Source organism: Pristis pectinata, chromosome 7 (genome assembly GCF_009764475.1).
Source record: "Pristis pectinata isolate sPriPec2 chromosome 7, sPriPec2.1.pri, whole genome shotgun sequence".
Lineage (NCBI taxonomy): Eukaryota > Metazoa > Chordata > Chondrichthyes > Rhinopristiformes > Pristidae > Pristis > Pristis pectinata.
The window spans coordinates 65,011,604-65,037,640 of NC_067411.1; the positions used below are offsets into that span (position 1 = coordinate 65,011,604).

At 39.7% G+C, this 26,037-nt stretch overlaps 1 protein-coding gene across 1 annotated transcript in view; it reads right to left on the reverse strand.

The window, feature by feature from the left end:
* Positions 1 to 26,037, reverse strand: part of LOC127572899 (low-density lipoprotein receptor-related protein 2-like) — an 81,703-nt gene that overhangs the window by 5,014 nt on the left and 50,652 nt on the right. The window contains 20 exon segments of the mRNA XM_052020625.1: positions 20 to 138; positions 721 to 942; positions 1,614 to 1,785; positions 2,626 to 2,751; positions 2,826 to 2,942; positions 4,402 to 4,524; positions 4,599 to 4,721; positions 6,419 to 6,793; positions 8,119 to 8,238; positions 8,883 to 9,005; positions 15,862 to 16,008; positions 17,365 to 17,506; positions 18,053 to 18,192; positions 18,274 to 18,392; positions 20,508 to 20,732; positions 21,312 to 21,483; positions 23,703 to 23,828; positions 23,912 to 24,028; positions 25,093 to 25,215; positions 25,289 to 25,411. Of these exon segments, the coding sequence (XP_051876585.1) occupies positions 20 to 138; positions 721 to 942; positions 1,614 to 1,785; positions 2,626 to 2,751; positions 2,826 to 2,942; positions 4,402 to 4,524; positions 4,599 to 4,721; positions 6,419 to 6,793; positions 8,119 to 8,238; positions 8,883 to 9,005; positions 15,862 to 16,008; positions 17,365 to 17,506; positions 18,053 to 18,192; positions 18,274 to 18,392; positions 20,508 to 20,732; positions 21,312 to 21,483; positions 23,703 to 23,828; positions 23,912 to 24,028; positions 25,093 to 25,215; positions 25,289 to 25,411 (3,054 nt within the window).

Genomic DNA, 26,037 nt, shown 5'->3' on the forward strand with positions numbered 1-26,037 from the left:
CTGAAAGACATATTCTTACCAAGTGTAATGCCAGTTGGCCACTGAATCTCTCTAGTAACAAGTTGTTGGCGGTTAGCACTATTCATTCCTGCTTTTTCAATCACTGCTGGTTCACCACAGTCTGACCAGTAAACAAACCTTAGAGCCAAAAACAAAATCAATAGACTTGAATTTTGAATGTCAAATTTGACTATTAACACATTAATTTTAGTTTTGCAAAGGCACTGGGAATTTTGACCATGCAAACATTTTCTTATTAGTACAAGAAATCTGCAATTAACAGATTGGTAAATAATTGCAAACAGAAACCCAACTGGGACATCACAGCCCAAGAGATTTTTGTCATATTCAATTTTTCTAAAATCTTGTCTTTCCCTCAAAATTAATGGTACTTCCTTAAATCAGGAAGAAGAAACTATAGCAGAGATCCCCATCCCATTTTCTCAGAATCATTAAAATTCTAGAGGACAGTCCAAGCAATATTAAATATTCATACATGAACTGGTCACCATACTACAGGAAAAATGCCAATCCAAGATTATTAGAGTAGAAATACTGCAGTCACATGTCAAACTATAATAGTCTACTTGTGCTTTATCTAGTTATTCATTCATGCCCGTTATGCCATTTAATAAGTCTTTTGCTTCTGTGCCATTTTTCTACACCAATTTCAATATCCCTCCATTCCCTTATACACAGTTACACAAAAAAATTCAGTACCCAGTTATTGGATCAACCGCTATAGAAGCTGGCTCTCTCAAGTCTGTGTCGAAAAGAACCTTCCTTTTGCTTCCATTAAAAGTAGCCACAGATATCGTCCTATCACCTCGATCAGTCCAATAGATATGCTTGTAGACCCAATCCACTGCAATTCCTGCAGGGGATCCTAGAACCTGAATTCTGGAAATCAGAGTTGGATGTTCCCATTTATCCAAGGACACACTGCACAAAGAATGCAAAATGGAAGCTGATTAATTTTGTATATACATCCCATTACTTTGAAATGCAAAAAACAATTTTGTACCACTACAATGAGCTAGATATTAGTGGCACTGGTTGAAGAATGAATGCTTATCTAGGACCAACAGTTCTGTTACTGCACATGGACAATCCATCTGAATCAAATAGGGTCTCAGCTAACATTTTATCACTAAAATAAATCTCAATTTAATATTAGAGGTGTTAACAATTCATATCAGGAAATGGAATTTGAACCCACCTTTAAACTTGCTAAGGCAAGCTGAATTAATGATTTAAAATTAATATCCAAGTTGTTCAAAGTTGACACAACCAGCAGGCAAGGAGTTATTTTGGCAAATTAGCAGCTGGGGATTTACACTGCATTTTGATTCACTTTAGTTATCAGACATTAGGGCAACAACTGAATGAACAATTAGGTGCTCACACAAGTTGCATGTGTATTTTCATTAGGATATGTTATATAACCAGATAGAAAGATTGCTACATCCTATATTTGAACTGGGCAAAACAGTTTGAATCAATGTCTCATTTTAAACCCATTCATTGTAGACTTTTAGTATGTTAAATTTTCCTGCAGTACATGCAAATGTTAACAATTCAGCAAGATTCAAGTCAGTTCAAAATAGAGTTACCTGAAAATAGCTTGCTGTGCCAGGTCAGCCCAGAAGATTATCTCCTCTGCAATATCAGCATCCAGTGCTATGGCATTTCTTGGCTGCAGAGGTAATTGGGTGTACTCCTGGTGATGTAGCCCTAACTTCCGGATATCATGGTGATTAGTGAAGATCAAGAAAGGCTCTTTTCCTGTAAGATTTTAGAAGAAATCACCCTTAATAGCAGGCTGCTGTTAAGTTGTAAATGAGGTTCCATTTCATTATTACATTGTGCTGCAGGTATTATGTACAGTGAATTTCTAAAATTCAGTCCAGTTTTGTAAAGAAACTAAAGTGCATTTCTTGCACAAAGCTGAATTTAGACAACTTTAGCAAACAGAGGCCAAATGAAAGCTCAGCTAACATTTGCAGGACTTTTGTTCATTGCCCAAGGGATTTCCGAGGATCAACACGAGGAAGTCCAAGGAAATGAATCTAGTACAGGTTTGTTAGGCCTTATTTTATCCAGAAATCAAGCATTCATGAATAGGAAGAGTCTGTGCAGTTACATGTTCCCACTTTTCTTTCTAGTATAAATTTGTTCTCTATGCTGAGTTGTTTTCATGACAAACATCCTGACAGGTCAGCAGCTATGCTCTCATTAAAAGCAAACAGTATAACAGCTAGGAGGAAGAAATAAAAATCCAAATTTGGGAAAAATGCTACATTATGCAGGGCATTTTGGTTGGAAACTTAAAGAATACATCTGCAAAGCAAGATTAGTTAACATTAGACAACTCCATGATCCGGAAAATCTTAACATGACTTGGGCACAAATAGAATGTTTGTGCCCAATTAATGGGACAAATAGAATACTCATGACAAAACTTGAGTGGAGATGGAGGACATTTAATTGATGCCAATTTATACCAGGTCTTCAAAATTAACAGCTTCATGAATCTAGACATGTTGCTGGATAATCTGAAAATAGTCTCTGGTAGGGGTCATTCAAAACATACATTCAGCCGTGCCATTTAAAAAATAAACTTACCCATCGACTTGCAAACCCAGTTAGTTAGATCCATGTGATATCCTTTATGACACTCACACTTGTAGCTTCCTTCCAAGTTAATACAAAGTTGACTGCAGGTGTCAGGATCTTTACATTCATCAATATCTGAAAATAAAGCAATTTCTCAATTATCTTCTCTTATACACTATGGCCTACTCAAACAATGGGGTCCAACTTACCTTCACATGTTTTATTAACCAATATAAAGCCAGTAGGGCAGTCACATTCATAGCCAATGACAAGGTCCTGACAAATGTGAGAACAACCTCCGTTGTTTGACAAGCATTCATTCACATCTGGAGGGAACAAAAAGTGGGAATTCCACTCAGGATTACTCCCAATCCAGAAATACAATGCATCAAAATTTAGAAATGAAAATATTGTACATGGACAATTAAAAGAGCATTTTAAAACCATTTCAATTGATTGAGAAAATGAACTGTCAAAACTAATGTTTAACTGCTTATGTACTTTTAGGAATTCTGAATCCACAGGACATTTGCAAGGAACTTCCTGCAAGTTTTCAGAGATGCGCTTAAGATCTACTTGCACATTAGCCAACTCCCTGCCATTCAGATTTTTATTTTCAATTAGCTATTCTTAAAGGTTGTATAAAACATTAAAATTCTTTCCCAACACTGGTGAACTATTTCTATATCATACAGGGTGGTGGATAAAAATGGAGCAATGGAATTTCAGTTGCCCCATTTTAATGTTAAAAGGTATCTAGATCAGATGCTAAAAGCTCAATAGCCATTGCCACCAAAGCCCATAAACTTAATTTAATATTTTTCATATCAATCATCCTTGTGGCTGAGATTGCCTTTTGGTATCAACTGAAGGTAGTGTGGTGCAAGTGCATTCCCTCAAAATTGATTTGATGCTACCATGTTTGTAGTATGTAGAGCTTAAACCTAGCAAGCCAGCATTCAACTAAGTCAGAACTGGATTCAAACCACTTCATCCACACAGGTCCTCTAGTGGAACTATTCAGTTAGAGTGAAGGGAAATAGTGAAATTTAGTTGTTGGGTAAAGTACTAATTATGGCACGTCAGAAGAGTAGACTGGCTATTTGGCAATGGTTCACCTATAGGATTAAATCAGCCAAAATACATTTAGTTCACATGTGAAGGCTAGAATATTTTCAAATTTCAGTTTTCTCCTATGCTCTCATCCAATTTTAAACTTATTCCAAGAGTATGACAAACATGCAGAACAATTCAACAGTCAATCTTCAGACTTTAAAGCCTTGGTAGCAAATTTAGCACTGCATAATACCAACTCTGGACATAAATGAATTTAAACCAAATATGAAGTTCAAACAGGATGTGGTTTGATTAAATAAAACAATACTGATTCCTTGCTTTTATCAGTTTGTGATTAAACCTCAATACAATATTTTAAAATCATTAGTGTTCATAAATCCTGAAGGACAATTGTCAGTATTATTGATCTTCCTTCTGGGATGAAAGCTAATAAATACTGAAGGCCACTAAATATTGGCTCTATTGCAACATAATCCAATTTGGAAATAGCCTTTCCAATTTCTCCACGAAGACTTGATTACTGGATTAGTCACTTGGCTAGAATAGCCGACCCAAAGCAATCTCTCCAACTCACCATAACAGCAATACTGACAAATTTTATTTGATACCAGTTATATACATAAATACATTTGATAAATATTAAAAACACAGACCAAAGGACCAAACTTTGATCAGATTAACCCCCACCATTCTGCCAAATCCACTTACTGCATTTTCCCAAGAGTTCATCACTCCAGTCTTTGCAATCCTGCTGCTGATCACAGACTTGCATAATATTTACGCATTCACCACTTTGACACCTGAAGTCCATGGGCCCCATACATTCCACAACTATAAAAACAGAACAGAAGTTTGAATACTTCAAGATACTCAAGGTCAATGTTACAGTATATTTATGCACTCACCCTTTTCACAGTTGAGTTCATCACTACCATCAGCACAATCAGCAATTCCATTACATCGACTACTTCCAGTGATACATTTACCATCGCTACATTCAAAGTAATCTGGTCTACATGTTTGAGGAGCTGGAGAAAGAGAAAACCATAATTATGCATTACAACCACAAGTTTGTGGCTCCAGTTTACAGAAGCTGACCATTTGCAATGCCACCCAATCAACAGTTTTGCTCAAGCTGCAGATTTCATTTCTTCAGTTAGATGGGCAACCTTAAAATCTGTATAATTTTATATCTGTTAAATTTTGTTCAAGGAAATGAGACTTCTGGTATTCTGTAGAGCCAAAGACCTGAAATCAGGTTAAATACGCCTTAAATCTAATGAGATACTAAACTCCTTTTACCAGAAGTTCCCAATCTTGTTCCCTTCCTGCCGTTAACAGCTTGCACTTGTAACAATTTGTATACAAATGGTTTTAAAATGCATGTACAATCACAAGTAGCAGCACATTAAGAGGTCCCATACAAGGGAAATCCAACCCAACTTTCTCATAGCATTTGGTACAATCTATACCCACCTACTGCCTGTAGGTTACATCCACCCCCCACAACTTAGCATCCTGCTGCAGACTGCCAAACAGGTCCTTTTCAGCCTCATGTCCAGCAGCTGGGACCTCAGGTGGAATAGTGCAGATGGAGGTCCTGCCCTGGAACACTACATTTTCAGAAGGCAAACTGGGATGGAACTTTGCTTCCTGTCAAAGTTGTGATCTAAAATATTAGCATTTGACATTTCTACATCAGAGCTATGAAACTGAAGTTAAATTGTTCAGATTTAAATTAAACCTGCCTTCTCCTTTGCTTTCCAATCTACAGGCCAGGAATCCCCACAATTTCAGTGGGATCTCAGATCCTATGCTTGGACATTGTGGGCTGAAGGGCCTGTTCCTATGCTCTAAATATGTTTATGTTCTATGTTTGTCTGGTTTGCACATGGAGTCCAGCAATAGAGTACCATGACTGATGTTGCATGTCACTAACTTAAACCTTGGACTTTCCTGAAAATGGCTGAACACAAGCACTCACTTCAGGACCACTGGTGACAGCCAGCAAGATTCAAGCTAATATTGCATTGAAGCTGTGGCCCAGGTAAATTGATAAAGCAATCATAGGCAACCTTTATTAAGTTAATTATCTTCATTTTTGCTTTTATACATCATACATTGAAAATGTGCAAACTGGAGTCAGGAGGCTTAACCTTGTGATATGTTCCACACAGGGTTATTGAACAGCACTGTTTATGGCTGTAATTCAAGTGTCTAAGAGTGTTGAAAGTGGACTATCAAGACTTGCTGAATAATGCACATGGGTATGCAATTAGTGCCATGTGGCACAAGTCAACTAGGTTCCTCTAGAACAGGTTAAAAATCTACTGAACAACCAACTTGCTAATTATAGATCAGTGAAAAATTAGCCCAATGATCCTTTCCTGGAATGGGGAAAGGAAATTAGACATGGACATCCCCCCCCTTTCTTTCCAAATTGGGAGCTTCTTTTCAAAGCACCTTATTTGCTTTTCTTTGTGAAGTCTAGGACTGCAAAGACTTGAAACTGCAGCACAGGATCTTACTTGAAGAATGTCCTCGTATCTGCTAAAGAATGGAAGATTGACGCAAGTGCAATGCTGTGTGCACTTGAAATTAGCTTTACTTTACATGCGACTGTTTTAAAAATAAAACAAGTGTCACCATTGCCAATAATTTTTAATGTTTCCACTTGGTGGACAATGGCAATAAGCATCAGGACAACTGTAGATAAGTCACTTACGACAGCTGGCTTCATCACTTCCATCCTTGCAGTCAGTATCCCCATCACAATACCATAGGTAATGGATACATTCACCTGAACCACACTGGAGTTCATTTGGAGGGCAGGTGACAAGTGGAGCTGCTGTGTGACCACAGGTAGCTGGAGATTCATCAGACTGGTCAATACAATCAACACTGTGGTCACATACCCAACTCAGGGATATACACTCTGAAGAATTAAGGCACTGGAACTCGTGAGAGCCACAAACTGGTGGAACACAGCCTCTTTCATCACTTCCATCACCACAGTCATCTTCACCATTACATGCAAATGCCTTGGAAATACATCGTCTATTAGCACAAGTAAACTCTGATGGCTTGCAAGTAATTAGATCTGAAAAACAGTTGAAGTCACACTTAAGGAATGCAGGTTATACATCCCCTTGAAACTGCTTCACCACTGATTATGGCCAACCTTGTCCCTCTACTTACTGTACGTACTACTCCACCAGCTCCAAGCTTCTTAGTGGAAAAATCTCAGCTCAATGAACGAACATCCACAGCTTGGGAGGTAGAGACATCCAACAATTCATATCTAACCTCAGTCACAAATACTGTGCCTGTTATACCATGATTATCCAGACCATAGCCCAAGTAGCCACATCTTTCTATGTGCATATCAATCCCTCATTTTTGCATCTTAGCAAGATTAACATTCAAAGCTTAGAGATGGAAGGAGCATCTCCTCATGCTAGGAATCAAATTTATGTTCTAATTCAAAAAAGAATAGTTTGTTAGATTTTAAAGGTACTAGAACCTTCAGAACAGAGGGATATGACTTAACTCATGTTAAGTAAGTTAGCCTAATGGTACATTTAACGGAAGTTTAACAAAGTAAATTGCACAAGTATCAGATTACTATCACATCACATAGAATCCATCTACTAGTTAAAAAGTGGAAAATTTCAGGACAACTTCAACACCTGTCAAACCCAGTGTCAACATTTTTGATCCATGCTATATAGAAGGCATCTCCCTCAACTTGCTACATTTACAGGAATGGTGGAAGCAGCTTGAACAAAATTGCAGAGGTGTTGGCCTGATCTGGTCAATTATTGGAGAATGTCTTAGCTTGCGAATATTGAACTTTGCTCTTTAGCACCAATTGTCTAAATACATTAAGGTTTTAATGGTTTCCCTACAAAATAAAGCTAGAGAAGTAAAGTCATGCTATTGGACTAGCAGCTCAGCAAGAATTTCTCCTCCTCCTCCTCACTACCCCCCTCCATCCAAGTTTAAGTGAAGCTGTCAGTTTCAGTATTCCCTGAAGGTCTGCCCATCGTCCATCTAGTTTCCAGGACTGTTCCCATGCAGATATGGCAAGATATGCCCTATCAAACTACTTAAGACTAATCAATTTAAGGATTGGTAATAAATGCCAAAACTCGTCAGTAATGCCCACAGCCCAAGAACATTAAACACTAGAAGTTTTTGGACATAAGAAAGTGGCCTTGTGCAAAGTGTTATTTTAACAGTCAAATTTAAATGGCACAATTAGAAAACAAGTACACTTACGTAATTGAATCAATTGTACTATAGAAAAGTGGTTTCTATTGTGCAACCTACATTTTTAATAAGACAAACTGGGGAAAAAAGGGAAGAGACCAGGCCAAGTGAAGAGATCTGCATTAGACGAGAGAATTTCCATTGTCAACCTACCACAGTTTTCTTCATCACTACCATCATCACAGTCTTCTACTCCATTGCATTTCCAGGAAACTGGAATACACTGAAAACCAAGGCCACATTTCATTTCATCAGTGGGGCAATTTATCAGATCTGTAATAAGAAACTGGGTTTCAGTTAGTATTTTTTGTCTGGAGTATTAGTTTGATTTGTACAAATGAACAATATAGTTTGAACAAATTTAAGCACATTGTACCAATGATACTTTTTTGATGAATATTGCTTTTACAAGAAAGTTTTTGGAATAAAATCAGAACTGGTTCTTTAAAGGATGAGCACAATTGATCTCCAAAATCCCTTTTCCAGTAGGTCAGCTGGAATTCCAAAACATCCATTTCTGTAGTTTAACCAACAGTGTGCAATTCTAATCTGCAGGGTATCATTAAGACTGAATAAACAATATTGAGCATTCAAAAGTTGCAAAACTACAGCAGATGAAATGGCCAAATAGCACAATGGGTGATGTATTGAGGTTATTCTAGTGCATTAAACTAAGCTTCCCAAGTTAGCTTCCTCATTTGAGTCAGTTTAAGAATGAGGAAGCAAGTCAGGGACGGTTTGACGGATGTACAAGGTAGTAGAGGAAAATGTCAAAAGAGAACCACAGGTCTGTTCTACAAATCAACCTTTCAGGAGTCACCTCATCTGCAGACTTCAGGGAAATTTTTTGCTGAATCCATATCAGCAAAAAAATTTAAATCAATGTAGAATCCATACCAAAATCAAAAGGTACTCACAGCAAACATCATAACTTTCATCAGATCCATCACGACAATCAGCTCCTCCATCACACTGCCACTTACTTGGTATACATTGCCCATCTTGACACTTGAATTCAGTTGAACCACAATTAGCTTTGGCTAAGATAGATGCAAGCAAATTAAACATTCTCCAACACAACTAGAAGTGAAATTTTAATGTGAATACATTGAATTCAAGTGCATGCATCAAACGATTTAAAGGTTGGTCTACATCTGTGCAACATCTTCAACCGAGTTACACCCCCTCCCCCAATGGTTTATTCCACTATTTGGAGAAATAATTACAAGAAATAATGCAAGGATTATTAAATGAATTAGATTTGACTTCATAATTTTCAACTTTTCTTAAGCAGCTTGATACTTTGGGTGGGTTTGATGAGTACTAGGCTAGGGGGAATTTGGGAAAGTGTTTCAGGCAGGACCAGATAGGCTACTGAATCACCAGATTTGATCCAATCCTTAATTTCATAAACTTCCAGCAATACCAAATGGAATCTTTCCCAGTTCCTCTTTCCCACCACCCAACTACATTACACACAATAACCAAGCACACATATTTAAGCGAATCACCGATTCATGGAGGAGAGGTTTAGTCCTTTGTCAGAGTTTCATGGTCAACAGAAAATGGGAACTCTGCCCAAAATGATAAGAATTACTGTTAGATTCTACAATAAGTCTAGAGTTGTGAAAATACATTAAGCCAGCAAGTTGTGGCCATCTGTAACTGGCTTTCAATACTGCAGCACACAAATGGTATGGTGTTTGTGGAGATCTGGCCAAGAGTTTCCTGCTGCAAGTGATCAAATCCAATAACAAATAAAAATGTAAAGACCATGAATGCTTTCTAACAATACAACATTGCTACAAAAAACAGAATTAAACCTCTTGCTGAGCATCAGAAGAGCTTTTGCTAATTTTTGGTATTCGAATCTATGGTAGTTCAGATCCAGGACAAATCAACTTGCATATGCCTGCAGGATGCAGACTCAAGACAGGACTAAGTGAAGGTTGAGAGATAAATACTGTTGAATCTTGCAGAGCATTGCCACTGGCAACCAGCAGACTTGTGTGCAAAGAATGCAACATCAGGTTAAAAAAAACTGCACATGGAACCCTTAACTCCAGAATTTATTTTGGATGTTGAAGGGACTAGATTATGCTTGCCACCAGCTATCGGCTATTGCCTAGTGACAAGAGATTCTAAAAATGCAATAAGACACCAAATGCTGGAGGAACTCCGGTCAGGCAGCATTTATAGATGGAAATAAACAGTCAAAGTTTCAGGTCAACCCGAAATGTCAACTGCTCATTTCCCTCCATAGATGCTGCCCGACCTGCCGGGTTCCTTCAGCATTTTGAGAGCCATTGCCCAGTGAACCTTTAATTTACCATGCATTTTGCAATGCAGAAGTCAGACAACATTTGTCAATAGATGTTGCCAATGGACTCGGTCTAACAGCAGAGCACTGATGAGAATATGAATGCATTCATCAACTTTATGCTAGATGTTGGTACACTGACCCATTTTTGTGGTGGGGGGGCAGGGGGTGGAGGATGCAAGCACATCTGCACAAGTAGCACAGTAGTATAGTGGTTAGTGTATCACTATTACAGCGCCAGCGACCTGGGTTCCATTCCAGCCGCTGCCTGTAAGGAGTTTGTAAGTTCTCCTCATGTCTGCATGGGTTTCCTCCGGGTGCTCCAGTTTCCTCCCACATTCCAAAGACATATGGGTTAGGATGTTGTGGGCATGCTATGTTGGCACCAGAAGCGTGGCGACACTTGCAGTCTGCCCCCAGAACACTATGCAAAAGATGCATTTCACTGTGTTTTGATGTACATGTGATTAATAAAGATCTCTCATTTTGTAGTTTTAAAATGTCAAATCTACGTGCATGCCAGTCTCTCCTTAGTTATTTGCAAGGAAATTGTTTGCAAATTTTTTTTTAAATATGTAGGCTGGCTTCCATTCATGGTGATAGTACAACTTTTATCAGATACCAGCCTTAACATTTTCGAAGTGTCAAGCATCAACATCACTTCTGCTTTTCAGTTATGATTGATGTTCATACCCATAACAGATTTTAGAAAATGCCTTAATCTTCAACTTAACTGACCAAAAGTAATCCAGTTTCTTTTACTGGTTCACAGGTCAACAGCTTAATAGGATGGGTATAATTTTGCAATACTTAACCATGCTTTAATAACTACCATATCAAGTGGCTAAACTGATCAGTGACAGTGGTGCTGTGGACCATTGGATCTGGCTTGCTTCAGTCTAGCAGATTAAGCTTGTCCATAACACAAACTAATGCTACTTCAGTTAGAACCCAGCATCTCCCATTGAAATATGAAATTCATTCGACTTGATTGTACTTGTAAATGAAGCAGATTGTCACACTGGTTTAATTTATATCAAAAATTAAAATGATTCACATTGAATATAGATAAACTTGCTCAGGTAAGGAACATTGGTTTCACTACCTTCTTGGTGAAAGTTGAATTCATTCCCAGCAACTGCTCCCACTTGGGCTTAACTGACCTACCTTCCCACCCAGAGGCATCCTGGAAGGCCTAGTGAGATCTGTGCCTAGTGGACCTTAGGCACCACTCTGCTGAGGTCCATCACAAGAGCCTCAACAGGAAGCAGAGCTTGGGGTAGTACTTTCACTTGTGCCATGCCACAATTATTAGTTTAAAAACTAAGATTGCTGTAGCAAAAAAGGAAGAAACTGGATGCTATTTCCTGCCAATTTCAGGATGGGAATATCCATTCCAATCCCATGCCAGGTCTGACAGGTGTAGGATCAGAGAGAAGTTCTCCAGTACAGAGCTGGAATTCCAGCTCCACTTCTCAACTCAATAGAGCCCAAACATAGATACAAATTGGCATGTTCCAGACTTCCAGAAGCTCCACAAATTTAGGACTTGTTACTTAGGAGTGGCTGAACACAGACTGTTACCCCTAGAGCCATCAGTGATAGCTAGCATAACTCAAAACCCCAATTGTCCCCATTGGGAACACCTCCCCATTACTCCCAACTCAAGGTGGGGGCCACAAATTTTGAAAGTGATATGGAATCAAAAATTCAAGTGGAAAACTGTTCTATCACCAACCCCTGACATAACATTTAGGAGGCTGACAAGAACTTGTTATTTGACAAATTCTACATTAAGTCTTAGACTTCTGAAGTGCCTTTATGAAAAGGTTTATTGAAAGTCAGTACATTACATCTATAACTTAATCCTTCGACCATCTTCAGATTTCAAAAGGAGTGGTTGAGGACAATTTCCTTTTGAAATTAATTTGTGCATTTCTAGATGCATTGTCCTGGTTGACTATCAATAGTTAGAGACAGAAAACAAGGCAGATAGAGCAGAGGACCCTGGAGGCTGTTCCTCTCAATAACAGGTTTTCCGCTTTGGAAGCTGTTGAGGGGGATGACCTGCCAGGGCCTAGCAGCAATAGCCAGGTCTATGGCACTGGGACCAGTCCTGCTGCTCAGAAGGGAAGGGAGGAGAAGAGGAAGGCAGTAGTGATAGGGGACTCGATAGTCAGGGAAACAGATAGGAGGTTCTGTGGTAGTGAGCATGAATCCTGGATGGTATGTTGCCTCCCAGGTGCCAGGGTCCAGGATGTCACTGATCGGGTCCACAGGATTCTAGAGCAGGAGGGAAAACAGCCAGAAGTCGTGGTTCACGTTGGTACCAACGACACAGGTAGGAAGAGGGATGAGGTCCTGAAAAGTGAGTTTAGTGAGCTAGGCAGAAGGCTGAAGAACAGGACCTCAAGGGTAGCAATCTTGGGATTGCTGCCAGTGCCACACAATAGTGAAGGTAGGAATAGGAGGAGATGGCAAATAAATGTGTGGCTGAGAAGTTGGTGCAGGAGGGAGGGTTTTAGATTTTTGGATCGTTGGGATCTCTTCTGGGGAAGGTGGAACCTGTACAGAGAGGACAGGTTACAGGTTTAGGAGGGTTTAAAACTAGATTGAGAAGGGGGAAGGGAACTGGAGGAGTAGGTCAGAGGAAGGGGATGGGGGAAGTCAGATCTGACAGGTAGAGAGGCTTTGAGGAAGGAGAAGCAGAGTACAGGCTATAAAAATAGTAAGGTGGATGGGCTAAAGTGTATTTACTTAAATGCAAGCAGCATCAGAATAAGGGAGATGAACAGAGCTTGGATAAGTACATGGGACTACAATATTGTGGCTATTACAGAGATATGGCTGACATCAGGGCAGGAGTGGATATTGAATATTCCCGGTTTTCAGTGTTTTAAAAGGGATTGGGGGGGGAGAAGAAGGGGTGGCAATACTGTTACAGCTGCAGAGAGGGTGGATAATATAGAAGGATCATCTCTAGAGTCATTATGGGTGGAAGTTAGGAACAAGACAGGAGCAGTTACCCTCCTGGGAGTATTCTATAGGCCCCCTAGCAGTAGAGATACTGAGGAGCAGATTGGGAAGCAGTTTTTGGAAAGATGTGAAAATAATAGGGTTATTATAATGGGAGACTTCAATTTTCCAAATATTGATTGGCACCTACTTAGTGCCAAAGGTTTAGATGGGGCAGAGTTTGTTAATTGTGTCCAGGACAGATTCCTGACACAGTATGTTGACAGGCTGACTAGAGGGAATGCCATATTAGATCTGGTTTTAGGTAATGAACTGGGACAGGTGACAGATCTATCGGTGGGTGAGCATTTGGGGGACAGTGACCATTGCTCCATAACCTTTAGAATTGTCATGGACAGGGATAAGAGTAAAGAGGATGGGAAGTTATTTAATTGGGGAAAGGCGAATTATGAGGCTATAAGGCGAGAACTTGGGAGTGTAAATTGGGATGACATTTTTAAAGGGAAATGTACTATGGAGATGTGGTCAATGTTCAGGGATCTTTTGCAGGATGTTAGGGATACATTTGTCCTGGTGAGGCAGAGAAGGAATGGCAGGGTGAAGGAACAGTGGGTGACGAGAGAGGTGGAACAACTAGTTAGGAGGAAGGCAGCATACATAAGGTGTAAGCAGCAAGGATCAGACAAGGCTCGTGAGGAATATAGAATAGCAAGGAAGGAACTTAAGGGGCTGAGGAGAGTGAGAAGGGGACATGAAAAGGCTTTGGCGAGTAGGGTTAAGGAGAATCCCAAGGCTTTTTTCTCGTACGTGAAGAGCAGAAGGATGGCTAGAGTAAAGGTAGGTCTGATTAAAGATAAAGGTGGGAGGATGTGCCTGGAAGCTGTGGAGGTGGGTGAGGTTCTCAATGAGTACTTCTCTTCAGTATTCACCAAGGAGAGGGGTCTTGATGACGCTGAGGACAGTGTTGAAGGGTAATGTTCTAGAGTATGTAGATATCAAGAGAGAGGATGTGTTGGAGCTGTCAGAAACTATTAGGACAGATACGATCCCAGGGCCTGACGGAACATTCCCCAGGCTGCTTCGTGAGGTGAGGGAGGAGATTGCTGAACCGTTGGTTAGGATCTTTGCGTCTTCGTTGTCCACAGGGATGGTACCGGAGGATTGGAGGGTGGTGAATGTTGTCCCCTTATTCAAAAGGGGTAGTAGGGATAGTTCAGGGAATTACAGACCAGTGAGCCTTACATCTGTGGTGGGTAAGCTGTTAGAAAGGATTCTAAGAGATAGGATCTATGAGCATTTAGAGAACCATGGACTGATTAGGGACATCCAGCATGGCTTTGTGAAGGGAAGATCTTGCCTCAAGCCTTATAGGGTTCTTTGAGGAGGTGACCAGGAAGATTGATGAGGGTAGTGCAGTGGATGTGGTCTACATGGATTTTAGTAGGGCGTTTGATAAGGTTCCGCATGGTAGGCTTCTTCAGAAGGTCAGAGGCCAAGGGATCCAGGGAGGCTTGGCCGTGTGGAATCAGAATTGGCTTGCCTGTAGAAAGCAGAGGGTTGTGGTGGAGGGAGTGCATTTGAATTGGAGGGCTGTGACTAGTGGTGTCCCACAGGGATCGGTTCTGGGACCTCTACTTTTTGTAATATTTATTAATGACTTAGATGAGGGGGTGGAAGGGTGGGTTAGCAAGTTTGCAGATGATACAAAGATCGGTGGTCTTGTGGATAGTGTGGAGGGCTGTCGAAACTTACAGAGGGATATTGATAGGATGCAGAGCTGGGTTGACGAGTAGCAGATGGAGTTCAATCTGGAGAAGTGTGAGGTGGTACACTTTGGAAGGACAAACTCCAAGGTGGAGTACAAGGTAAATGGCAGGATTCTGGGCAGTTCATATCCACAGATCACTGAAAGTTGCCTCATAGGTGGATAGGGTAGCTAAGAAAGCTTATGGGGTGTTAGCTTTCATAAGTCGTGGGATCGAGTTTAAGAGCTGCGAAGTAATGATGCAGCTTTACAAAACTCTGGTTAGGCCACACTTAGAGTACTGTGTCCAGTTCTGGTCGCCTCATTATAGGAAGGATGTGGAGGCGTTGGAAAGGGTGCAGAGGAGATTTACCAGGATACTGCCTGGATTAGACAGTATGGATTATGAGGAGAGACTAAAGGAGCTAGGGCTTTACTCACTAGAGGAGGAGGAGGATGAGGGGAGACATGATAGAGGTGCACAAAATATTAAGAGGAATAGATAGAGTGGACAGCCAGCACCTCTTTCCCAGGGCACCAGTGCTCAAAACAAGAGGACATGGCTTTAAGGTAGTGGGTGGGAAGCTCAAGGGAGATTTTTCACCCAGAGAGTGGTTGGTGCATCGAATGCACTGCTTGGGGTGGTGGTGGAGGCTGATACTTTGGTCAAGTTCAAGAGATTGTTAGATAAGCATATGGAGGAATTTAAGATAGAGGGATATGTGGGAGGAAGGGGTTAGATAGTCTTAGGTGTGGTTTGAAGGGTGGCACAACATGGTGGGCTGAAGGGCCTGTATTATGCTGTATTGTTCTATGGTTCCACAGGCAGTTACAGAAGACTGAACTATTTTCATACCTGTTCTGCAGTGCTGTCCATTCTGCAACTCCATCCCAAATGGGCACACACAGGTGTACTTTGGAGAGTGTCTGTTTATCTGAGGAGCTGGCAGACACATGTATTTGCATCCTCCGTTCTTCAAGTTTTCATTACACCAATCTTTGCCTGCAAAATTTTCGAAAGTCAATAATTGGGAAACTTAATAGCAGTGTTTCTAGTCTGCAATTGAAGTAAAACAGTTGCTTGTAATTGAGTGGACAAGTTATTCCTTAACGAAAGCAGCTTCAAAAGATGTGGCCAGCAGACTTCAGGGCAAAAATACTGATGGCTAGAGAGATCAGAGCTGAACAGAACACATGATATTTGTACAATGCAGACTTCATAGAAATGGCTCACTTACAACAAAAGGCACATTCTATTCTCATGGAAGAATAGCCAATAATTGGTTTTACAAGTTAGCTAAATTCAAAGACACTTCTTGTGGAAATAAAAACATCCAAAGTGGAAGGCATCCCAGGATTTGTGCATTAACTTTGCCCATTCTCTCTGCAGTGGAACATATAAAGTGCTAAACAGTACAGTGGGATGGTTCAAAGGGAGGGGAAACCTGTAGTAGTGTCTCACTAATTCAGCACTGGCATAGGGCCCAGAATAGTGGCAGGTCAGGCAGTGGAAATTTGACTGGGCAGTATACCCGAACTTCTGGTTCACACTAATTACTCCCAAGAAATCAAATTCTCAGGGTGGAAATTCTACCCTAGTACTTCAAACAGCATTGCCTTCATACTTGACCATTGAACTGCCTAGCGATTACCACCATTGTTAGATAAGGTTGGCTGCTGCAATACAAGATATCTAAGGGGGATTAACATTCTTCAGTAGCAGGCATATGCTGGCTACAAGTTCAGCATCTGTTTCTTACAAGTTTGATTTTACATTTCATGCTAAATCGGTTGCAACTAAAGGATTAACAGCAGGAATTCAAGATTCATTTCTCCTCAACCGGCAAGCACTTGTATTATAGACAAGTTCCAGATGTTCAAAAGGTTTAACATTTAATATGAAGTGATATTTGAGAGGGGGAAGAATAGTCATCCATGCAGAGGTTCTTGGTATATCAACAGCTGGACCAGGGCAACCCAAACTACCAGCCCATTCTCTTAATATGGAGAGAGACAAGCCAGAATAAATGATGTTTAAACATCAGCATTGAAACACTGCAGAATCCAAGATGGACTGGGTGCAGGTAAATGGGACTAGTGGGATAACGTTTCAGCACAGACTAGAAGGGCTGAATGGCCTGTTTTTCTGTGCTGTAGTGTTCTATGTTATTGATTTGACAAGCTTACCTATATAGAGGCACAGCATCTGAGATACAATGTGCTGTACAAAGCAAGTGCTAAAAAAAAATCAGCACATTTCTAATCTATGGCTGCTAAATTATAAATGACTTATGGAGAGCAATTTGAGAATTACCATTGGTTTTACTTTGAAAATGTTTCCATTTGTCAGACATCCTACCTGATGGCTGTGCCAGTTCATGATAGGCAATGATATCCTGAGCTTCCTTAAGGTTGGAGACTAAAGTCATCAGATCTTCACCTGTGAATTTGTTAGCTCCATAAATAGCATTATGCCCCCAATCAGTCCAGAAGATTTGGTCCTGAAATATGATTTGAAATTTAAGATCAGCCTATGCAATGAATATTCACTATGCTTTAACTTTTCCCAATGGTTTTCTGTGCTTTGTATTCAAGCTGTGGAAAAATTTGAATGGACACTTAGAAATTCTTATGGACTTGCTTGGTATCTACAATTTGCCTTGTTCAAGACAAGATCTATCAATTTCTAAAGTAAAAAACTAGTCACAGGAAATCTGAAATAAGTAAATGCTGGAACTGCAGGTTAGGCAGCAAATGTGGAAAGAGTTAACAATTCAGGTTGAAGACCCTGATCCAATTATCTTCAGCCTTTTAAATTGAAAGCTACAATTAATGCATCCAAGAGACCAAGGACCATTGTCCTTGAGATGTATTGGATCTGTTTCACTTACATACCATCTATACTCCTTCTTCTACATCAAAATACCACAAGTTTCCACTAAAGTCTGATGCCCTGAATACAAGCTACTCAATTTACTATGCATACCACCATCCCTGCTCCAGCCAAAACTCAGTGTTTACAATGCTTTACTTCAGTTTCTACATACCTCAAACAGGGACAGACCAAAGGGATGAGCAAGAAGTTCATGTGAAGAAAGCACGGTTCTTCTGTCCTCTCCAGCCAGGTCTACACTTGACATTGTCTGCAGCTTTGAGTCAACCCAGTAGAGTCTGTTTTTCACACGATCTGTGGGCAAGTTGAATTGAACAAACCAGGCTCCAATATTCGAAAACTCAAGTCTACATTCATACATACAAACCTACTCACCAAGTGCAATGGCATTTGGCCATTGGATGTCTCTGGTCACAAGGAGCTTGCGATCAATTCCATTCATGCCTGCTTTTTCAATTACTGCTGGTTCACCCTGGTCTGACCAATACATATACCTTTAAATATAAAGTCCCAAAAAGAGCACATCAAATCATGCTTGACAATTGAAATTAGTAGAAAGTACTGCAATTAAAATTGTAACACCCAGAATAGCAAGTTTTTGCACACCTCCAGCAGAATTAACAAACTGCTTTCAAGCATTCAGCATCAACTGCACTTTGCAACATCCAAAGGTTGCAAAATTAAATCAGTGCTCATACACTTAAACACATGTTCCAGCTCAATCTTTCCAAAAAATACACTCCAATACAAATCAAGATTACATTCCCCAGTTCAGCACGACTTTTGATTAGAACAGACTGAAGTTGGCCTTTATTCAAAATATGCCAATATAAAATAGCTATATAGGTGGAAAGCTCAAAAATGAATGCTATTCTGTTTATCTATGTGTCAATAAAGATCAAGAGGCAGTGCTCTGGAATAAGGGTATATTTATTTGGTAGGAGTTGGGAATGCATGCATCCTTGTTAAAGGGATTATTAGAATCAATACTTACAGTACAGGCAGCCATTTGGTCAATCATGCTTGTACCAGTTTGAGAGCAATCCCATTAGTTCTACTCAACTTCTGCATTGCTCTGCAAATCTAAGATACTTAACTAGCTTAACTGCTAGCACTGAATCAGCCTCCAATACTACCTCAGCAATGCACTGCATAACAATCATTTACTGCACAAGTTTTCGCCAATCACCTTCATTATCTCTCCTGGTTCCCATCTATATTAGTGTTTTTTTCCTCTAGACTCTTTAATTAACCACCTCAGATCACTTAACCTCCTGTTCCAAGATGAGCGAAACCTTTTTGGCAAATTTCTGCACTCAAACCTCGCATGCAGTGCTCGGAGTTAGACAATACTCGTGGCTGAACTAGCAAATCAAAAAACGCTCCAGATACTGAAGGTCTGAAAACAAACACTGAAAATCCACAGATCAGATAGCATCTGTGGAGAGAGATCTGGTGTAGGCTCTGAGCTGAAATATTAACTATTCCTTTTTCCACAGATGCTACTCAACCTACTGGGCTTTTCCAGCATTCTGTTCAAGATGAAATGAGTGTCTTATACAAAGTTCAGTGCTGTTCCTTTCCTCTTACACTCTGGCTGCATTTAAAGCCCTGGATCCTGTATTTATCAACTTGCCCTGCAATTTTCAAAGAGCTATGCACAGAAGATGCACATCTTGATAAATAGAAAGGCTGTATGGTTATGACAAATAGGATTCTCTTGCATTATTAGAACAGGAGAAAGTGATTTAGAATGAAGCAAAAAACTGCTGGAGGAATTCTGGTCAGGCAGCATCTGTCGAAGGCTATGGACAGTCGACATTGGGTTAAGACTTCATCTGGACTGAAAGATGGAGGGGAGATAGCCAGCATCAAGGAGGTGAGGGGGAAGGGGTGAAGTAAGAGCTAACAAGTGATAGGTGGAGTCAGGAAAGGGGTAACAGGCAGATGGATGAGGGAAGTGTGGAAATGGCAACGGAGGCTGGGAGGTGATAGGTGGAGGCAAAGGGCTGCAGATGAAATTTGATAGGAAAATGGAGCATGGAACCAAAGGGAGGTGGAGAGGGGACCAGTGGGAGGACCACATGATGGGCAGATGGAAGGTAAAGAAACAGGTAACAGGGGCTGTGTAGGAGGAAATAGGCAGATCAGGAAGAGGGAAAAATAGAGGGATAGAGGTGGAGTAGGTTATCGGAAATTGGGGAATTCAGGTATGCTGGGTTGTAGACTACCCAGGTGGAATACGATATGCATATGATATGTTGTTCATCTTAGAATTCTTACTTAGAATGTAGATTTTGTTGTAGGATAGGGATTAGAGGGAAATTAAAATTGACATGGTAAACTTCTTCACTTTAGTGACTAGAGGCAAAAGACGATCACAATTAGGAATTGAAGCACAAAGTGTGTTAGGAAAATGAGAATGCAGCAGACAGGAGCTTTTGTTAAGAGCATGTAATAAGCATAAGTGTGGCAAATCAATTTTAAACATCAACTGTACATATTTAGCATCTGTGGCTATCAGATCAAAAACTTCCAATTCCAAATTGGACCAGCTGAATATTCAAGAGTGTAGATGACTTATGGTACATTAAAAGCAAGCTTCATACCCAGATAGTGGATCAACAGCTACAGAGGCTGGCTCCCTCAAGTTACTGTCAAACAGCGTCTTCATTCTTCCTCCATCAAAGCTCGCTACAGATATGGTTCTGGCACCCATATCAGTCCAGTATACATTGCTGTAAATCCAGTCCACTGCAATTCCCACATGAATGCGTACGTTGTTAACAATTCTGGAAATATCAGCTTTGCCTTTGTGGCTGTCCATTAGCATACTGAGAAAGTTAACAATTAAATTGTTATTTTATGCTGACACTTCAAGAAAAATATTCAAGTTGATACAATGCGTTTATTAAGCCAACAACTTTGCACTACTATCATTAATGCACAAAGTCATTGGATTAGTAAACCCAAATTGTTTGCACCACTGTGTAGAAAGCACCACTAAAATGCCAGTTATTCTGCTAAAGCTCTATTCTTATAATTAAATATTCCACTCTTCCCTTCAAGGAGAACAGCTAAAATTGAGACAGTACAAATCATTGCTTAGTTTTGCCACGCCATTGAATATTGTCCCTGGGTCAGTTTACAATATGGGTATAACATAGCTTAAAATCACTAGGCATAATCAAATACACAGCTTCAATTAGTCCAATTTAAAATATTAATAACTCCATTACAATCAAATGAAGTTAAACACGAAAATGCTAAATCCAAAATCTATGTTTAACCATTTCAACTGCAGACCATTCAAAACAAGTGCAGAATTTGTTCAATCAGTTCAAATGTCCAAAGTTTACAAATTCAAGGCAGTTTGGACAGCTACAAGCTGTCAAAATTTGCAGTGTATTTACCCAAAGATTGCTTGCTCTCCCAAATCAGCCCAGAAGATTCTCTTCTCTGCAACATCAGCATCAAGTGCCATAGCATTTCTCAGGTGGGCGAGCACCAGTCCATACTCTTTGTGACGCAATCCCAGCTTCCTGATATCATGGCGATTGGTGAAGATCAAGTAGGGTTCTTCTCCTACAAAGGAAAAGTGGCTCTTTAAAAGATAGAAAAAATGTTCCATTGCAAGCTTCAATTTATTGACATTCATCTTCAGACTAAAGTATTTGCTCCTTTGAGAATAGAGGAAAGCAACTCAAATAGAAATCATTCAAGTGACAAATTAAATGAAATGTCATTACATTAGTCCCATTGTCCTTTTTACTCCAAATCAGATGACTGAAATGCAAATTCAAATGCATTTTACTACATATTACTGTTAATAGTGCCCAAGGCTTTCATTCACATTCTTTGACCAATGTATACATGAAGCAATTGCATAATGTCACATCTCTCAAAAGCCCTTTTGATGGGTAAAGCTCAATTGCAAGCAGTTTGGGTACATTTGCAATGCAAGCCAATCTTTTTTTGACAAAAAGCCTTTCAAATTCAATGTACTGAAGCATCAATCCTTGCTTAGCTGAATGAGAATACAATGATGGTTAAATAAAACATGTATAAATGAATTAGCCATTAAACTGGGAAAAATTAGGTCAACATTGTTCACCTTGAAGGCACAGTACATGTTGAGTACATCCTCAGGTGGGATGCCTATTTGTACAGAGATTCACTACACAGATTCAAAGCAGCAATGGATAAACTGCTGTAACTTAGTCAGTAATGTTTAATTGGTAGGCCAAGAATCTAGTGATTAGTTATTGTAGGAGGCCACAACTCTCAGTTTCTAACCACAGATTGACCAATTTTGCTTCTAGAGATAGCTCCATGTTGCACTAAGGGAATGAAATGGACTTTCAGCCAGTCACCTACCACACCATCTCAGATCAATGCATTAAGGTTGTACACAAAGCCAGAGAAAGTGATGACTGAGCACAATTGTTTGAAGTACACTAACACCCACTGTCTCATCATTGCATTGTATCACAAATCTGCATTCAGAGGAAAAATACTTCCATGCAATGTTTAAGACAAGGTCAAAAGAATCCTCTTGCCCACTGAGAATCATCTAGGACCACACAGAGACAAATTGGAGGTTGATAAGTGATATACAGAAAGGATCAGAAGCAATACCCTCTGATCACTGGATTAAGCAAAATCATTGGAAATTGCCCACTGCATAACCCATTTCAAAAGTTGTATACCACTGAGGAAATGAAGTTTACCCAGTGCTCAAATGCTGTCAGATAGAAAGCGACTGGCTTAACAATACCATTTGTAGAGAATAAAGGCGAAATTGTGCACTAATTATTGAAGGTTTATGACTGTTGCAAGGAAATCACAAGTTAAGTAATTGTGTTTTGGCTGCATCAATAAAACCAGTATAAATTCTCAATTGATAAAATTTCCCTTAGAGAAGTTAAACTGCATCCTAGGGGTAGTGTTTTAGAATTCAGTTGGAGGTTAATTTTGACTAAGGATGTGTGGACTATATTCAAAGGCCAAGATATGATAATGGGAACAGGAAAGTAAGGCAAAAAAGCCATTGACTTAATGAATGGCAGACCAGACAAAGCTACGGCTTTCTGTGCATTTTTAAAATCAGCAGATAGAAACTGATCCCTCCAAACACCAGTTTTGCCAAATTCCCTCTGTAGGTGAAACATGGAAAACCAGTTCAGGCAAGCTATAAAATGATTTTTAGTCCCAGAACTTCAGCCAAAGATAATTTACTTTGTAGCTCATGGATCACCTGCATCCTGCTATAAAAGGAAAAATTGCACAAAATGGATTCCATTCAAACAGATTTGGGAGATGGGGTGGGGGATTAGTCAAGATGCTCTGGCTGTCAGAAGCCATTATGGAGGTTTGGAGTTTTATTCACATGTAATCCATTTGGTAGACAAGGGGACTGAACATCAAGTAAATCTGTGCCAAGATTAAACAGACTTGACAGTTTTCTGCAAAAACAGAACAATTGCAAGTTAGGAGAGCCCTGCTGTAGTGGATTTTCAACCTGTGGCTTTCAGCACAGTTACCAAATACACCAAAATAAACTGCTGGAAGAACTCTGGGTCATCAGGGCTTTGAAGATCAACAGTTCCTTTCCCTCCATTGATGCTGCTTAACCTGCTGAGTTCCTCCAGAAGTTCATTTTGCTTCAGATTCCAGCATTTGCAGTCACTTGTATCATCAAAAACACCAAGTCTGTGTTGTGACAAATACAATTAGTACAAAGCTTCAATCTCCAGTGAAGAGCTATGCACTAAACAGTCCTTAGGCTTTAAATGAACACTTGCCTACAGCCTTGCAAGTTCCACTGGCTGGATCATTATGATATCCACTTTGGCATTCACACAGAAAGCTTCCCTCCAAATTGATGCAAGTTTGACTGCAGGTCCCAGGATTTTCACATTCATCAACATCTGCAAGTGAAACATCAATTACCTTTAACTTTTATATAACAGGCCACTAATTACTTTGTGGGAAAAGATTAGAGTCAACTTACCAACACAGGTTCTCTCATTTAATTCAAAACCTGTAGGACAATCACATTTATAGCCAATAACCAGATCCTTGCAGATATGAGAACAGCCACCTTTGTTCACTAGGCATTCATTCACATCTGAAAAACAAATTTTTACTCTGCATCTCCCAGTTGAATCACTACCAAAAATAGCACTTTAAAGTCCTGAGAGAATTCATAATATCCATTTAACAAGGCAGTTACAGGTAAACCTCAAATGAGGCAAGATATCTCCTGGCCATCTACCTGCTTCCGCTAACCATATGATTGCCTTTGTTACATTAATGGCCAAACGATCCATTTTGCTTAAATGGAAGGATCCAATACCCCCTACTACTTTTCAATGGTTCTCTCAAACTATATCATGTTTAAACTTGGAAAAAATTAGGAGTGGTACTGTTGATCCTTCGCTTAAATTTGAGGAAGTTTGGAGTCCATTTATTCAATATTTTCACATGATATAGATCCCCTTGTAATCTCCAATAGATTCAAAATACATAAAGGACATTTAAGACATTAGGGCAGATACATTAGGGACATTTAAGAGACTCTTAGATAGGCAAATGAATGATAGAAAAATGGAGGGCTATTGGGAGGGAAGGGTTAGATAGATCTTAGAGCAGGATAAAATGTCAGCACAACATCATGGGCCAAAGGGCCTGTACTGTGCTGTAATGTTCTATGTTCTATCGCCATCAGCTCCATGTTTCTTACAATACCTAGTGCAGAGCTGGGCACCACATTATAAACAAAAGTGAAGTATCAGTTAAGTGGTCATCTGTGTATTTTAGCCACAATTCACATTCTAGCTAAAAGGCTGTTACAACGATACTCTGATGGAGTTTTGTGATCCCACACCCAATGAAGAGTTTGACATTAGTAATATGGTACACTTCATTTTTGATAATTTGTAAGTGTATAGACTTAACATCATTAATCACTATGGGTATCCACTTGTTTCAAAGGATGAGACTAAAGAGTTTTAAAATCAAGATCACAATAATACAGCCTTTAGTAAACAACATGAATTAGTTGAATTTATAAAACATTTAAAGTTCTGAATGTCAAAACAAATAGTTTGTTATGTGCCAAGCACAATGAACTCAGGGAATATTTGAAGTAATTAGAGCTTTGTACTTTTACTACATGAGTTCACTACTTACTACATTTTTTGGCAGGTTCATCACTCCAGTCTCTGCAGTCCTGATGTTGATTGCACACTTGTGTTATATTAATGCATTCTCCACTTCCACATCTGAAGTCAGTAGGTCCTATGCACAGTGCAGCTGGAGAAAGAAGGAACTTTATAGTGTAGAGCACAAGATATTAAAATGACACCACAAAATGTTGTTCACTTACCACTTTTACAGCCAGACTCATCACTGCCATCAAGACAGTCTCTTTGCCCATTACATTTTCTGTGATTCTGAATGCAGGCACCATCACCACATCTGAAATGATCTGGTCTACACGTACGAGGGGCTGCAAAAAACAGAACAACTGGCTCAATAATGGAACACCCACAAGTTCAAAACACTACATCCAAAGCAGCAAATGCTGCTCAACTTCAACCTCATCCAAATCAGACTAAAGCTTCTATTCCCTTTAGGAAAAACTGCACAGGAGCAAAATTTCGATTACAGTTAAGCTCTAACAAATGTAGTACCTTGGTGCTCAGTGATTAATTCAAAGTTGAGCAAGTCAGCATTGAATGCAAGATGGTCATATTCCATCTAACAAAGTTTTGATTACTTGGATGGCTGGAGCTTTCGAAAGCATCAGTAGCATTTATGCACTAGATGCATTCAGTACACATGGGTTGGAGACACCTCAGCACAAACTGGCGATTGTCAAAGAGATGGAAGTGAAACATCTGGGTCAGTTAGCAGGATGAAGTGCTCAAGGATTTGCCAGGCCACCTCAGATTTCTAAAATTTTACTTCAGTAATTTGCAAGTTGTACATCAGGTTTGCAGATGACAGTTAATGACCAGGCACATTTATTTAACATTTTAGTGGAAAATATGGATTAAAGGGCAATACAAATGAAATTGGAATTAACATTAGAATCAAGACCCATTGCTTGTTGTTAGATAGTAAATCCCCTGA